The following is a 15636-nucleotide window of genomic DNA, read 5'->3' as shown; positions in this document are numbered from 1 at the left end:
AAAACAAGGAACATTATTTCAATACACTAGCAGAGGCAGACAAGTTCCTGCAGATAACGGCCTGGACAAGGGGCAGACAAGGCAGCGTTATGGACAAAGCAGAGGAGGAAAAGAGAAAAGTTGGATTTATACTACATTTGCGCAGGATAGTACTGCTTCGCTCTGAGCAAATATGTCAGGGAAGGGCGAGGACAGCGGAACGCAGGACAGGGTGAAGAGGAGACAGAGAACAGCTTTCTAGCAGGCATAGGTAAGGGGTAAGATCAGCCCAAGATGGGGGCCACCACACCAGCGGGGTGAGCTAGCTCTAGGAAGCACAAAAGCAAGGGGGGCTGCGACTGGCCGGGGGAGGGGGAGAGCGCGAGAGAGCAAGAAAGACATAGAAAAGGGAGAACACAAGGGAAATACAAGGATAAGAAAGGGACGAGTTTCAGATTTGTTTCAGCAAGTAAGGTGCAGTAAGATTGCGCCGCAAACAGCCACTTTGGAGGTCTAATCAAAGGGAAACCCCAGAGTGCAGGGGCTCACCCAAGTGGCGTACACACTGTTGGCGACCATGTTGGGTGCCCCCTGGACAAAGGGAAACCCCGGAGCATAGGGTCCGGCCTCATGGTGACAGCGGCTATTTTGGACAGCCCCCTAACAAAGGGAAACCCCGGAGTGCAGGGGCGCGTCCACCAAGCAAGTATGGTTGATCCCGCAGAAAGAGGGGAACAAAACCTCGACCAGTATCATCACCTGGAATGTCAGGGGACTTAACGGCCTAGTGAAAATATCCAGAGTCTTTGTCCACGTGAGAAGTTTGGAAGCTGACATAGTTTCCTTCAAGAGACGCACTTGAAGAGGAAGGGCTGGGTGGGACAGACGTACCACTCATGTAACGGGACAGGGGCTAGCTATCTTGATGAGCAAGACGACGGTATTTACGGCAACAAGGACGGTTACAGACCCAGAGAGACGGTACGTCATGGTCAGCGGTGTCCTAGACGGGGCACCGGTCGGCCTGGTAAACGTGCATGCGGCCAACTGGGACGACACGGATTTCATAAAAAGACGATGGCGGAAATTCCCGACATCGACACACAAGTGGTACGCCTGGTAAACGTATACCCGCCCAATTGGGATGACATGGATGTCATAAAAAAGACAATTTGAGAAATTTCCGACAGCGACTTCTTTGCAGTGGGGGAAAGTCGATGCTTCCAGAAATAGTAAGAGCAGAGTAAGAGACGGGCCTGACCCACATGGAGGTTGGACATGGACCTTTTGGTCAATGAAGTCTTCTGCCAGAAAACATCACAGGCCTTAGGCGAGTACACTACTACCAACCAGATTGGGGAAGTCTCACCTCCCACGTTCTGGGAGGCACTGGAGGCAATGATATGGGGAGAGATTATAACCTACAAGTCATGTAAAGATAGAGAAGAGATGGTGGCAAGGCAACAACTGATCAACTCCATCCTGGAAGTCGACAAAGATACGCCAAGGGCCTGACAGTACAGCTTCTGGCGGAGAGGAAAAAGTTACAAATGGTCTTTAACCTTGCAAAAGACCTGGTCAAGAGACAGGAGAATTGCATACCAGAAGTGGTCGCAGAGGACCAGACAGGCTTTGTCAAGGGTAGACAGCTAACCGCGAACATCAGACGGCTGCTGAATGTGAGACTGACCCATTCCGGGAAGAGAACACCAGAGGTAATCGTCTCCCTGGAAGCAGAAAACGCCTTCAACAGAGTCGAATGGAAGTACCTCATGGAGGTACTGGACTAGTTTGGGTGAAACTCCTGTATGATGGCCCCAAGGCGAGCCTTCGGAGCAACACCACCAGCTCTGAATACTTCCAATTGCACAGAGGCACAAGGCTAGGACGCCCGCTGTCCCTGTTTGCCCTGGCAATTGAACCCCTGGCGATCATCCTGCGAGACGTTGGAAGGATACCCGAAGAGGAGGCAGAGAGCAGAGTCTCACTCTATGCCGATGACCCACGGAACGGCTTGAAGGAAATCATAAAATTCCAAGAGGAGTTCGGGACCTTCTCTGGCTACAAACGCAAACTGGGCAAAAATGAGATATTCCCAGTGAACCCGAACGGGGGAGGGACAGATCTGGAGGGTCTACCATTTAAACCAGCCAAAAACAAATTCAGCTAATTGGGGATCCAGATGGCCTACGACTGAACATGGACACACAAGTGGAATCTGACCAGTCTGACGGAGGAAGTCAAAAAGGCCCTACAGAGATTGGATACACTCCCACTTTTGTTGACAGGGAGGGTGCACACGATCAAGATGAACATGCTGCAAAGGTTCCTCTTCCTGTTTAGATCCATACAGATCTCCATCCCCAAGGGTTTCTTCCAAAGAATAGGTAAAATGATTATGGCGTTTGTATGGGGGAGGGGGAGAAGAAAGAAAGAGAGAATCCAAGAATTTTCACGACTAGACTGCAGAGGAGAAGCAACATGGACGGACTGGCCTTTCTGAACTTGCAATACTACCACTGGGCAGCCACAGCCGAGAGGATGGGTGAATGGGAAGAGAAACAATCAAGGAATGGGTGAGGATGGAGGAGTCCTCCTGCACGGGAACGACCCTCCGAGCCCTAGCCATGACAGCACTCCCCGTCAAGTACACACCCAGCCTGTGGTGATAGCAACGCTATAGACTTGGAACCAGATGAGACAACACTTTGGCTTAACCAAGGTATACACCATGGCCCCCATCTGCAGCAACCACAAATTCCCACCAGCCAAGATAGATGCCACCTTTAAGAGGTAGAGGCAAGATGGGGGATGCTAGTAATTAGGGACTTCTACATGGGGGACAGACTTGCAACCTTGGATGAGCTGACGGAAAGACTGGAACTACCGAACGGACAGAAACTCCAAAATTTACAAATCAAAAACGTTATCTGTAAGGAGACGACGAGGTACCCTAGGGCCTCGAGAGACACAATGCTGAAGGAACTATTGGACGCGGACAGTATGGAGAAATGGAACAGTGGGGGCATATACAGAAAGGGCAAGATCACCATTAGATGGAGCAAGACTGAAATGGGAGACGAACTAGGGACGGAAGTAGGGTGGGGACACTGGAGTGAAGCACTCAGCATCCTTCTGTGCAAGGCTAAGCCTCATGCAGTTTAAAGTGGTGCACAGAACGCCCCTAACCAGAACAAGCAGGTTTTTCCAGAGGTGGAAGACAAGTGTGAACAGTGCCAGGGAGACCTGGCCAACCACGCCCACATGTTCTGGGCCTGCCCCAGACTTGTCAGGTTCTGTACAGCCTTCTTCGAGGTGATGTCCAAGGTTCTGGGGGTGAGGGCGAGGGTGGAGCCATGCCAGAAAGTGGCTATCTAGTCTTCGAGGTATCAGACCAGGCAGAACTTTATATGGGGAAAGAGGACCGATGCCCTTGCTTTTACTTCCTTAATCGCCTGGACAATTTTGCTCAGCTGCCGATCAGCAGCACCACCCACAGCTGTGGACTGGCTGTCAGACCTGTTGGAATTTCTCCATCTCAAGAAGATCAAGTATACCATCCTAGAGTCGGACAAGGGTTTCCGCAAAGCGTGGGGGCCATTCATCAGTCTGTTCCAAGACCTGTTCGAAGCCAATAACAAATAGGAGATGAGGCGTGCGGGGGGGCAATAGGACCATACAAAGCAGACAGGAATGGACCCACATACACGAGCCAGAGGGACAACAAAAACAAGATGAAAGATAAACTATAATATCCACGGCAGAAGAAAGGGCCTAAGATGGAGCCCGAATAACAAAAAAAAAGGGGGGGCACCCCAGAAAGAAAAACATGTAAATAATAACCGTTTCAATCACCTTCTGTATAGTGTACAAATGTATATTTATATAAAAAAAAAGGATTTATAATTAACAGCATAAGGACCCTTTTAACAATCAACCCTTCTAGCCCAAAAAGCACACAATTATAAAGATGGAGACTCATGCTTCCGGCCATGAATTGTTCCAGAACATTTTTATTACTGCTTCAGAACATTTTTAAAGTGTTACATTTTACATCATCTTACTTTTCCTTTCTGTCTTTTTACTCTCTCCATCTATTCAATTTTTTTTCGTTCTCCACTTCTTCGACGCATGATTTGACATTTAATTTACTCTCTCTAATTCATCCTCCTTCCTACCTGTTTTTCTCAATCCATTAATCTAATTGGGTACAGTCACACCATTAGTCTCATTGTTCATTAGGGTTGCAGAGGCCCTGTTGCCCCCGCCCTTAAGTTGCCAGCTCACAATTCTAAAAACTTGCTGACAAAAACCTAAAGGTTCCCATAAAAGTTTAAATGATGGGAGTACACAATAAAACATCCCATTTGAACAAAATTTGGACTACATGAGTATTTCAGGGTGTAATTTTTAATGTTTGCAATCTGATTTTTTAAAAAACAGGCCAATGATATTTTTTTAACGAATGTCCTATTTAAAGCATGTACTTTGCTGGAACATACCTCCAGCAGCCACTAATCCTATCTACATGCCGTTGGACGTCTAAGGCAACCTATTTACATCTATTAGAACCTTACCTTTAATCAGGTTTACAAGTGGCTCCAAAATACCTCTCTTAAATGCAGCCATGGGATCCTGGACACAAGAACGTAGACTGAGTATGCTCTGTATGTGTGATTCCTTCATCAGCAAATCCCTGAATGCTGCTAGCTGAGGTGCACGACAAAGCAAAGCTGCTATGCTGTGGACAAATTCTGGCACCAGGCAGGTGTAAGTGTTATCAGACTGGCAGTAGTGATAGGCAACAACCTGTTTCAAAAAACAAACAAGATTGTTATTTCTGTATTTTATATAACAAAGGATTTCCTGTGTGCAACAGCAAAATATTGCATTTGTTAGAAATTTGAAATACAATCAAAATACGAAAATATGCAGCAGGCCAGGCAGCATCTGTGGAAGGGAAATGAGTTAATGTTTAAGGTCAATGACCTTTCCTGTTATCTCTCTCCACATCTGCTGCCTGATCTGCTGAGTGTTTCTTGCACTTTCTGTTTTTGTTTCAGATTTCCTGTGGTATTCGCTCATATTGGATGGAATAGAATGGTACTGCAAAGGGTGCTTGGATTCTCAATTGCTCGTTCTCTTAATTATACTTTTTAAAATTCTCATATTCTCTCATTCCTTGCTTTCATTAGATCTCCATCTTCTACCCCCATTTTCTGTCACTACTTAATTATCCGCTCTCCTCGTTAAGCTTTTGTTGGCCAGGAAATGTTATGCATGGGTGAGTGCATCAACAAGAGCAGTAGCGGATAAAACAAACAAATAAGCAGGGATTGCTTGGGTATGATTGTTCTAACAAGTAGGCCAGCCAGAAGGTGCCCAGAGGATGATGAGAGGGCTGAGAAGCACTGAAATTGAACAAACTGGAGGCATAGGACGGATTCAGAAAATGAGAAATGGGCCAGAAAATATACAAAGCTAGTGGGCATGTAGCTGATCTGCCGTGAAGTGTTCTTCCTTGGCCAACCACGCTGGCAGATCAACAAAACTGAAGGCAAATGGTCTTATAGTGCTGAAAAAGGTTACCTTAAGAGGTGGGGGGAATTTATTCAGTGTGCAAAGTATAGTTCTACCATCCAGTTGTGAGTCACAATCAACTCCTTTTGTTTAGTTCTCCTAACTTTCAGAGCAAGGAGTCAAAGTAAAAAGACAAAAATGTACAAACTTACATTAAAAATTCCCAACTATCCTGACAAAACAAAATTTCAACATGCAAACTTGTGTGATATTCCTATCTGAAGTCTGTCCCCATCAAGTGATCACTATAGCAATATAAGCCCTCCATAGTCATATTTTAGACATACGGCAGCAAAGCAGAGAAAAAAATATGAAAAATATACTTTAGATCTACAGTACATTTCATTCATATTTATTAAAGCTACTACTATGAAGGCTTAATGGTTTTGCTGAAGTTTCAAACATAAAAATATATTTGCACGAGGCTGGTGGCAACCCTACCAGTAGCATTCCAGTTCAAAATGTGCCACATGTCCATCTTAGGGGGAATAAAGCATGACTGATTCAGAGCAATCAAAAAACAATTTTGTTCACCAGAGAGAGAATAAGTTCATATTTAAAAAGCATTACAAACCCAGTTAAATTACTAATTGTTACCGAGAGAGAGAGAGAGAGATAAAACTGACACTAATACAAGAGTGTGAAAATGAGAACTCATTACCAATGGGGTAGTTTAAGCAGAGTATAAATACTCTTAAATTGAAGGAAAATAGAGCATAAACGTCGCCATAGACTTTCTTGGGCTGACTGACCTGTTCTGTGCTGTAAATTCGATGTAATATTATGTAATCTGGAAACAACTCAATGAATCAAATTGATCGACGTAATTCCTCATTATTTTCTGCCACTATTTTACTCAGACTAAACAGCTTAAAAATACATAACAATCTGGAGAAAACATTAAACTTACTGTAGCGAAATATTTATTTATAGCTTACATTCTTGTAGTATTATGCGTTAACTCTCAAAGCTGAACACAGTATTCTGACCCAGTCTATTCAATTTTCCTCACAATCTTGGTTCAATATAGTTTACACAATGAAGGTCTAGGGTGTTAGTTATTCATCCTTGGAGGAACCATTATTTATTCTGTCAAATATCTTGCAATTTGTTAGAGACTGCTCCATTGATGCAACACCTGGTTCCTTATAATATTGCAGAAGGGTATTCAAGAAAGATGTGGAGAATAGGGAGGTGGGGTGTGGAGAAGGAAAACCAAAGGTATACAAATTTAATATCGACCCCAGGTGGTGACTTTAATTGACAGATATTTCTAAGCTCTGAAAATAGAGGTAATTATTAAATGAACTGGAGCCTACTATGTTTATCAGTTCAGTTTTTCAGTTCTGAGTGAGTGAGTACAGGGCAGTCAACACTTAGGCAATTTGCAGTGTGTTTCTGTTGCTAAAGAGGCAAGTCAGAAAAAAATCAAGCTAGTTTGACGTCATGGTCTCAGTATGTACTGTTCATTCATATCTCGCATATAAAGAAAATCATCTGCTGTTTCACAGCCTGTTTCAATTCAGAGAAATGGTTTTTGCCATCAACTGCATTCAAGAAGCTGGTCTATGAGGGCTTTACAATTCTGGTGTCATGTTCATTTATCTAGATATTGAACAGGTAAAAGGTGTGCCATGGATCATAGGGGGCATAAAAGGCTTCGAACAACAGCAATGCTGAATCTGCAAAAATATCTGGTGTTAAAACCTCAAAATTATGACACTTAGCTTTGAGTGTTTCATTTTGGAATTGCCTATAAAAGATTTTCACTGCACAGATTTGATGTTCGAACTGCAGCACAAAATCTGCTTCTGGCTCCAAAATCTCTGCCAATTCTCAAACTTTTTTTTGTTACAATTCATATACAAGAGGAGAAAGTTTTTATGTTTTGAAAGAGTTAATTTAAAATGCTAGAATCAGGCTGACTTACTTGTCATGCAATGATTATTATTAAATGACAAGGGTTCTTTAAAAATGAATTTCACATTTCTGGTAAATGGGTTTGCCTTGGTAAGGAACAGGTCATGATTCAATATGATTGACATTCTATGAAATATTGTTGCCAATTCTTTTGAGGGAAAGCTTAGATTTAATAACTTGGGAACTTTTTTAAAAAAAAAGCAACTATGCTAGTTTAGTAGAGCCAAATAAAACTTCGGGCTGGAGGCACGTATTCAGAAAGACTACAAGCTCAGGAGACATTGCTAGTTTAAATTCACCCTGGATGCCAATTAGTCACCCCAAAAACAAATATTGGATTATAGTCGTGCAGCACAGTGGTTAGCACAGTTGCTTCACAGCTCCAGGGTCCCAGGTTCGATTACCGGCTTGGGTCATGTCTGTGCGGAGTCTGCACGTTGTCCCGTGTTTGTGTGGGTTTCCTCCGGGTGCTCCTGTTTCCTCCCACTGTCCAAAGATGTATGGGCTTGGGAAGGGTGGAAGTATGGGCTTAGGTAGGGTGCTCATTCCAAGGGCTGGTGCTGACTTAATGGGCCGAATGGCCTCCTTCTGCACTGTAAATTCTGTGATTCTATGAGCCATGTATCAATAGTTGGGCTTCCGGTACTGTACAGCTACTGACAGCAGCTATATGACAAAATTCAACCATTGCAATTTGTGATTTTTTTCATTCCACTGCTTTCATCCGATTGTCTTTCCCACATTGGCAGCACTTTATTGATCAAAGGTACATCATTTATGTTTTTATAACCAAGTGCTACATCCTTGCAGAGATTGGTTAATGTGTAGTTCAAATAACAGTGACATGAGTTAACAAAAGACTCCAAACACAAAAAAAAATTTTTCTGGAGTCACATCTTCTCATGGGAAATTTTGGTCTAGGCTATAAATGCTGGCCCGACCAGCGATGGCCAAATCCTGAAAAGGAACTAAAAAACATTGAGATGTGGGTGTCTTTATTTATGTATGTGTGGAAGACATGCTAAGCAAAGTTTGATAACCTGTTAAAATGCATGCCCTTCCCAATCTACCTGTAAAAGAAAATGCATCTTAAGAGTGTTGTAAGCAACTTTCAAAGACTGGGGTGGTTAACAACCAGTGCCACTATCAACGAAATTGGGGAGTTGAGTCATTTGCAGCACTGTTTCTCAAGGAGAGAGTTCCTGATCTCTCTCGTGCCATAATATTTCCTCATACGCATACTTACTATTGGGAAATAACCACGGTCACCTATTCACAATCCTCCTGACAATTCAATGATTACAGGGCAACATTGGTAGGGTTTTGATGTTCCCCATTGCAGCCGATGAATGTATACATTGATCGAAGAAAGTAAAAAGAACCCAGGACTACGTATATTTTAGTAAAAAAAATAGACAAAATCTTTGCTCAAATAATGAAATAAAGTTCTGTAATCATTCTACAAACATGACAATCTTATGAAAAGAACTTCTGCTTTTTGGCTTTAACAGAAAAATGGAAATAGTTCACGGAATTATATAAAATGAAGAATTTGACTTCTTTAATCATTGCAAACCAGTTGCATCTTAGCATGTCACAGGCAAGGTTTTTTCCTCTCCTTTTCGGTACAAAAAAGCCAATGTGTGTAAAGCCACTTGCAAAATACTATGAATACTGGACTCACATGCATTCACCATAAATTAGTGTCTACTTTTAGAACATCAGCCAGAAAATGCTGATGTGTGTCAAAAAGTTACTGCAATACGAAGCGGTAGCTTACCTGTGCTGCAAGTCTCTTCAAAGCTTCTTCCCTTTTTCTTTGTAGCTCAGGGGTTCCACGAAAACTCCCATTGTTCAGGGTATTGGGAGCATTAAAGGAAGAGGAGATTTGGAGTGGTTGGCTCAATGCAAGTTCCTTGTGTGGGTTTGTATCTATTAATAGTTTAAATAAATACATTGTAATAACTAAAGAAAATGAGAACATTAGTCAACATTCATCTACTCCCACCTCTACCCCAAAGAAATGTTGAAATTAAATATGTACTCATTCACAAAGCAAAGTATATACAGTTAAAGAAGTGCCATTGGTAAAAGAGGCCCAATTCCAAATGATTAACACAATTAGGAGATAAACTAAGTTACAATTCTCCAGAATTTAAGGCACTTTGTTATTTACTTCGCACAATTGCAAAATTGTCATTTTTCCTGTTTTTTTTTAACAAGGTGCACATTAATTCACCAATAAATTGCCACCAAAAGTGAAGCCGCCTAAAGTGCAAGAACCCTTTTAACATAATAGTTGTAAATGCATTGCCAATCAACCATTCTGGCCCAGAAAGCAAATGTGGTTTAAGGCAATATTTAAAATGTCAAATTTTACACTTTTTTCTTACTTTTTCTTTTCCTCCCCCCTCTCTCTTAATCCAACTTTTCTTTCCCTTCCATTACATGGTTTGGTTCGAATTCAGCCATTCTGGTTCATCCTCCTTCCCCATTGCTCCTGTTTCTTCCTCAATCCTTAATCATGATTGGTTAAGATGGTACACTGTTGGTCCTGCCACTAATATCCCAGATGTCCATTGCCCTCGCCAGGCCATAAGCAAATTGAACTTCCAACAGTTTATTGTGCAAATTATATTTGAGGTGAAGGGTGCAGAAAAAATGCCTAACTAATGGGGCTCGCCATTATCTGCCCTTCCCTGCCCCATCAAGGTACAAGCTTTGTAGCTTACATTTTTCTATAGATAATTTGATGCAATATTGATAGGAGTGTTAGGGACCTCTCATGCCTGTGTAACATGAATGTCTGGGTTCAGCTGTACCATAATTCAAGGACTGACGACAGAAAACTCACTTTCTGAGCATACACTGGAACTGCTTGAAGCAATTTGCCTCATTCTACCTCCATGACAGCTCAGTGCCACCAGCCTGGAAATAATGGCTGTTTTTCCAAATCCAACATTTCCAACAATTACTGTTCCTTTGTTCTCCAGTGTTACTCCATTGTTCAGGATCTCATCTATCTTCTGGAACAGCCAATCCCGACCAATAAATATTGAATCTGTAGTGATGCTTGGCACCTCAAACAATAATGGCTTTAATATAATATCAACTGGCTTGTAGGGGGTAAATCGCACTAAATAAAATGTAAAAAAAAGATTGGGTTAATTATCATCATTAGTGTCTCTTAAAAATATGCCCAGAACAGCACTACAATTTTCATGAAGCTAAAGATGTGCAGGTTAGATAGATTGGTCATGATAAATTACCCCATAGTGTTCAAAAGGTTAGGTGGGATTATTAGGTTACAGGGGCAGGATGGGTTGTGGGCCTAGGTGGGGTGTTCTTTGGGAGGGTCGCTGCAGACTCGATGGGCCGAATGGCCTCCTTCTCCACTGTAGTGATTCTATGATTCTAAATCTATGCACCCCCCCCCCAAAAAAATCAAGTAAATGCATCAGAAAATGTGAAAAAAACATGCAAAAACAGAAATATTAACTTTAATTAAGTTTTAATTAGAGCTTTTTCAATGTAATGTATGTTTTGAATAGAAAGCTGATTTGGTATTGGAGTGTTAGCACAATACACATCTGATCAACTTAATTGATGATCGTACTCATACTTTGTCACAATATTTTATACTTTCAAGGCAGATGTAATTATTCAAAACTTTAATTCTGGGATCTATTTGTAACAGAAAGAACCTCATAATTACTGGAAATCAATTACTTTGGTAGGACAACTTGGTTTTAAACAAAGGTTCACCATCCCTTTAAGCTAAGTTACATTATTCATGGCATTATAATATTGCAAAAGTAGATAAAAGCTTTAAAGAATAGTCTTAATTTTATGCTCGAATAAAATCAAATTTGGATATGTTTTTACAATGGCCACTGCTATTTCTTTCAATCAAATCGGGCATGCAAAACCTAAAATCATGTAATCTCATTTAAATGCAGGACAATTTAGTGAATCTTGCAACTGTAGCATATTTATAGTGTCTTTAACACAAGCTTGTCCAATTCATGGTTCGCAGGCCAGGTTGCAGCGCCACTTGGCTCACAAAACTTGTTGCACATTCTACTGACTTATATTGAAAAACTGCTATAAAGCTGCAAGAGGAAGCGAGATGGAGAGGGTCAGAGACAGAGCATGTGTGAAGAAAAAGAGAACACACACAAAGATGCAGCAACTGAAAACCTAGTCATTGTCACAGGCAGGAGTGGGCGAGGGTGTGAGAGAGGGAGAGCGGAACAAATACATGTCTGGCTCATGGCCAGTTGCATGTTCTCATTCACCCTTTCTCACCAACATGGACTCGCACCATGGGTGAAGGTGAGTGAATGAGCAACCCAAGACTGGGAGTGAGCCAGACACGCATACACACACTGACCCTAATACACTCTAATGGTCATCTTTATTTAATTACAAATTTTTCGAAAATGATCAATTCATTGCTTTGATATGCAAGTGGCTTCCTCTCAATCTTTTGAAATTCATGTTTAATATTGTGTCAGATCTTGGTCGGGATTCCCCCCTACCCGGCGTGAACCACTCCGGCGTCAGACCGTCCCAAAGGTTAGGGGCCAAGCCCTCACATTGAGGGGCTAGGCCCACGCCGGAGTGGTTCCCACTCCGCCGGCTGGAGTGAATGGCCTTTGGCGCCACGCCAGCCGGGGATGAAAGGACTTCGCCGGCCAGCGTAAGTCGCGCATGCGCCGGAGCGTCAGCGACTGCTGACGTCATACCAGCACATGCGCAGGGGAGGGGGTCTCTTCCGCCTCTGCCACGGTGAAGATCATGCCGAAGGCAGAAGATAAAGAGTGCCCCCACGGCACAGGCCCACCCACCGATCGGTGGGCCCCGATCATGGGTCAGTTCACCATGGGGCAGATCGGGAGAGGCCTGTCAGCGGCGGGACTTCGGCCCATCACGGACCGGAGAATCGCCGCAGGGGGCCCGCCGTCTGGCGCGATTCCCGCCCCCGCCGAATCTGGGGGGGGAGGAGGAGAGAGAAGCGGAGAATTCGGGACACATGGGGGCGGGATTGACACGGGCCCCGGGCGATTCTCCAACCCAGCGGGGCGTCGGGCCGCCCCTCATCATTCAAAAATGTGTCCACTGACCCCTTGAATGAGAACAAATTTGAAATGTTGGATAAGCCAGCTTTAAGATAAAATAATAGGGAAGCATTATAACACGACTACATAATATATTCTCGATGACCGAAAGATAAGTTTTAAGGACTATCTTTAAAAGACGAAAGTGAGGTGGAGAAGCAGAGATATAGGGAGGAAATTCCAGTGTATAGCACCAATGCCACACCACTCTAATCGAGCGATTACAATCAGCCAAGAGGCCAGAATTAGAGTACTGGTATTTCAGAAAGTTGTGGGGCTGAGGTGGTTAGAGATAGGGAACAGAAAAGCAAGGATGAGAATTTTAAGATCAAGACATTACTTAATCATGAGTCAAAGTCGGTCAACAAGCACAGGGGTGATAGGTGAACAGAGACTTGGTGCAAATTGAGGCATGGGTAGTATATTTTGGATACTCTCAAACATACAAGATTTCAAAGCACAGCACAGGATTTTCAATAAGAGTACCCAATTCTTTTTTTTCCCAATTAAGGATCAATTTAGCACGGCCAATTCAGTTAGTTTTTAAGTTGTGGCAGACGTGGGGAGAATGTGCAAACTCCACACAGACAGTGACCCAGGACTGGGATCGAACCCGGACCCTTGGTGTCATGTGGCAGAAATGCTAATCACTGTGCCACAGTATAGCCCACAGTATTTTGAATATAACGAACAGAATCAAGTTATGTTTTCGCAAATAAATGTAAGGGGTGACTTGTCAGATCAGTATAACTTTGAGAAATGATTTTGGCTTGACAGATCAAGAGCTACATTGCAGGACAGACTATAAATCAAGAAATAATGGATGACTTTAATCTCATGAATTTGACAAAACAAATTGACCATGGTAACTTGAGGATGAGTTCAGAGTGTTTTCGGGATAGCTTCTTAGAACAATACCATGTGGAACCAGCCAGGGAACAGGCTATTTTAGATCTGGGAATGTGGGACAGGATTAATTATTGATCTTACAGTGAAACATTCTCTGCGAAAGAGTGATCCTGTCATGAAGAAGTTCACATTTAGTTTGAGGGGGAGGGTGAAAAAGCTTAAGTCTAAAACGGGTGCCAAACTTAAATAGAACTGCAATGGTAGGAAGACAGATTTGGCTAAAGTAGCATGAGAAAATAGATTAAAGGTTAAAAAGATAGATTAACAGTGATAAACATTTAAGGGGACATGATTCTCAATATTTATTCAATTGAGAAAGAATGTACAAGAACAAACTATCTCTGGTTAACTAAGGAAGTTAAGGATGATATCTACCTGAATAAGAGGCAAGCAATATTGCTAAGATTACTGGCTGACCAAAAGATCGAAGAATTGTATAAACCAGTAAAGGATGATAAAAAATTACAATGGAAAAATGAGATTAAGAGCAAACCAGCAAGAAATATTAAAACAGGAGGAAAGAGCTTCTACAAGCAAATGAAAAGGAAGAGAATAGATAAAGTAAATATTGATCCTTTAGAGGATGAAATTGGGGAATTAACAATGGCAGAGACTTTGAACAAATATTTTGTTTTTGGCCTTCAAAATGGAAGACACTAAAAATAGCAGAAAAGTTAGGGGGTGAATGGAGAGAGGAACTTAAAACAATCACCACAAGAAAAATACTTGGCAAACTAATGGAACTAAAGGCAGACAAGTCCTTGGAACTGACTGCCTGCAATGTAGGGTGCTAAAAGAAATGGCAAAAGCGATAGTAGATACATCAGTGGTAATTTTCCAAACTTTTCCTAGGGCAGAATTCTCCCAAGCCCCCATCGGTGTGTTCGAAGATGGACATGGGAGAAGAATAGGACAGGAAGCACAGATATAGTTTTCATGTTGGGTGAATTTATCGCACAATATTTCACTGGTGCCCACCATGGTGGTTTGGAAAACCTGCCAGAAGTCGGTACGGACCTCATTTGCATCCTGTTATCATATAGAAGGTTCTTGGTAAACAGCAGTCATCCATTCAATGAATATGACCGAGCCAGCATAGTAAAGTATCTTCATGAAATTGGCATTCTCATTCTCCAGGTTCTCAGTGATGGTGGCCTCGCTGTGCCAAGATTTGCCGAAGATACAATTAGTTAGCAAAGATTGAAACTATTCAGCCTTTTCTCCTGTCTAGCACATGTTGTCCAGGTCTCACCACTGCAGAGGAGTGTACTAAGGATGCAGGCTTGGTGCATTCAGTTTGGTGTTTACACTCAAGCTGTTATTGTTACACACTGACTTACTTAGCTCGGACATAACAGCTATAAGCTTTGCAGTTGCTGGTGATTGTGGGGCCTAAGAGCATGAAGCTATCAACAATCTCCAGCATCTTAATGTCAATATTGATAGATGGTGGTATAGGAACATCCCGGACTATGACATTTATCTTTTTGATGTATGGTCATACTAAACTCTTTACAGACATGGGAGTCTGTTCATTTTCGGCTGGATGTTCCTCGGTGTGGGATACTACTGCAAAATTGTCAGCGTAGAGCAACTTTCAAATGAGGACTTGGTGCACCTGCCTTGGATCTCAGGTGAACATGGCTGGACAGCTACCCATCAGTTAAGTAGGAGCTTTCCTTCAGTTCTTCTATTTAAGTAGAGACCCTCTGTGGATGGCTGAAGACATATATCAACAAAAAGAGGAATACTCCAGAGTGTCAGTAGCAGAAGTCAACCCTGTCTGACCACATTGCAGGTCGCTAATGCACATCGTAGCTGACCTTATCCATCATGTTGTCAAGGAAAGGGATCACACTGAGCAGCTTTGGCAGAGAGACAATTTTTTCCAGTAGCTTATAAAGACTATCTCTAACTCGTATAGTCAAAGTCTTGGTGAGATTGATGAAGGCAATATATGGTGGTGTCTTTTGTTCACAGCACTTCTCTTGCAGCTGCCAAACTGAGAAGATCATGTCAACTGCAAATACTATTCCCATTTTGCTCAGCAAGCAGATGCCGCAATAATTATTGCAATCCTGCAGTCACCCTTCTTCTAGTCAAGGTTACAATCTTTGTATCTCGTATA

General features: G+C 42.4%; 1 protein-coding gene across 3 annotated transcripts in view; it reads right to left on the bottom strand.

Annotated features, from left to right (window-relative positions):
- LOC119961966 (protein TANC1-like) overlaps positions 1 to 15636 on the bottom strand; it is a 145192-nt gene that overhangs the window by 87664 nt on the left and 41892 nt on the right. For all 3 annotated transcript variants that reach the window (XM_038789625.1, XM_038789627.1, XM_038789628.1), the window contains exons 7-9: positions 10334 to 10615; positions 9260 to 9411; positions 4557 to 4788 (exon numbers count right to left, since the gene is read on the bottom strand). In XM_038789625.1, the coding sequence (XP_038645553.1) occupies positions 4557 to 4788; positions 9260 to 9411; positions 10334 to 10615 (666 nt within the window). The remainder of the gene's footprint in view (positions 1 to 4556; positions 4789 to 9259; positions 9412 to 10333; positions 10616 to 15636) is intronic.

The sequence above is a fragment of the Scyliorhinus canicula genome, chromosome 2 (assembly GCF_902713615.1).
Source record: "Scyliorhinus canicula chromosome 2, sScyCan1.1, whole genome shotgun sequence".
NCBI lineage: Eukaryota > Metazoa > Chordata > Chondrichthyes > Carcharhiniformes > Scyliorhinidae > Scyliorhinus > Scyliorhinus canicula.
This window is presented reverse-complemented; position numbering and strand designations above follow the sequence as displayed.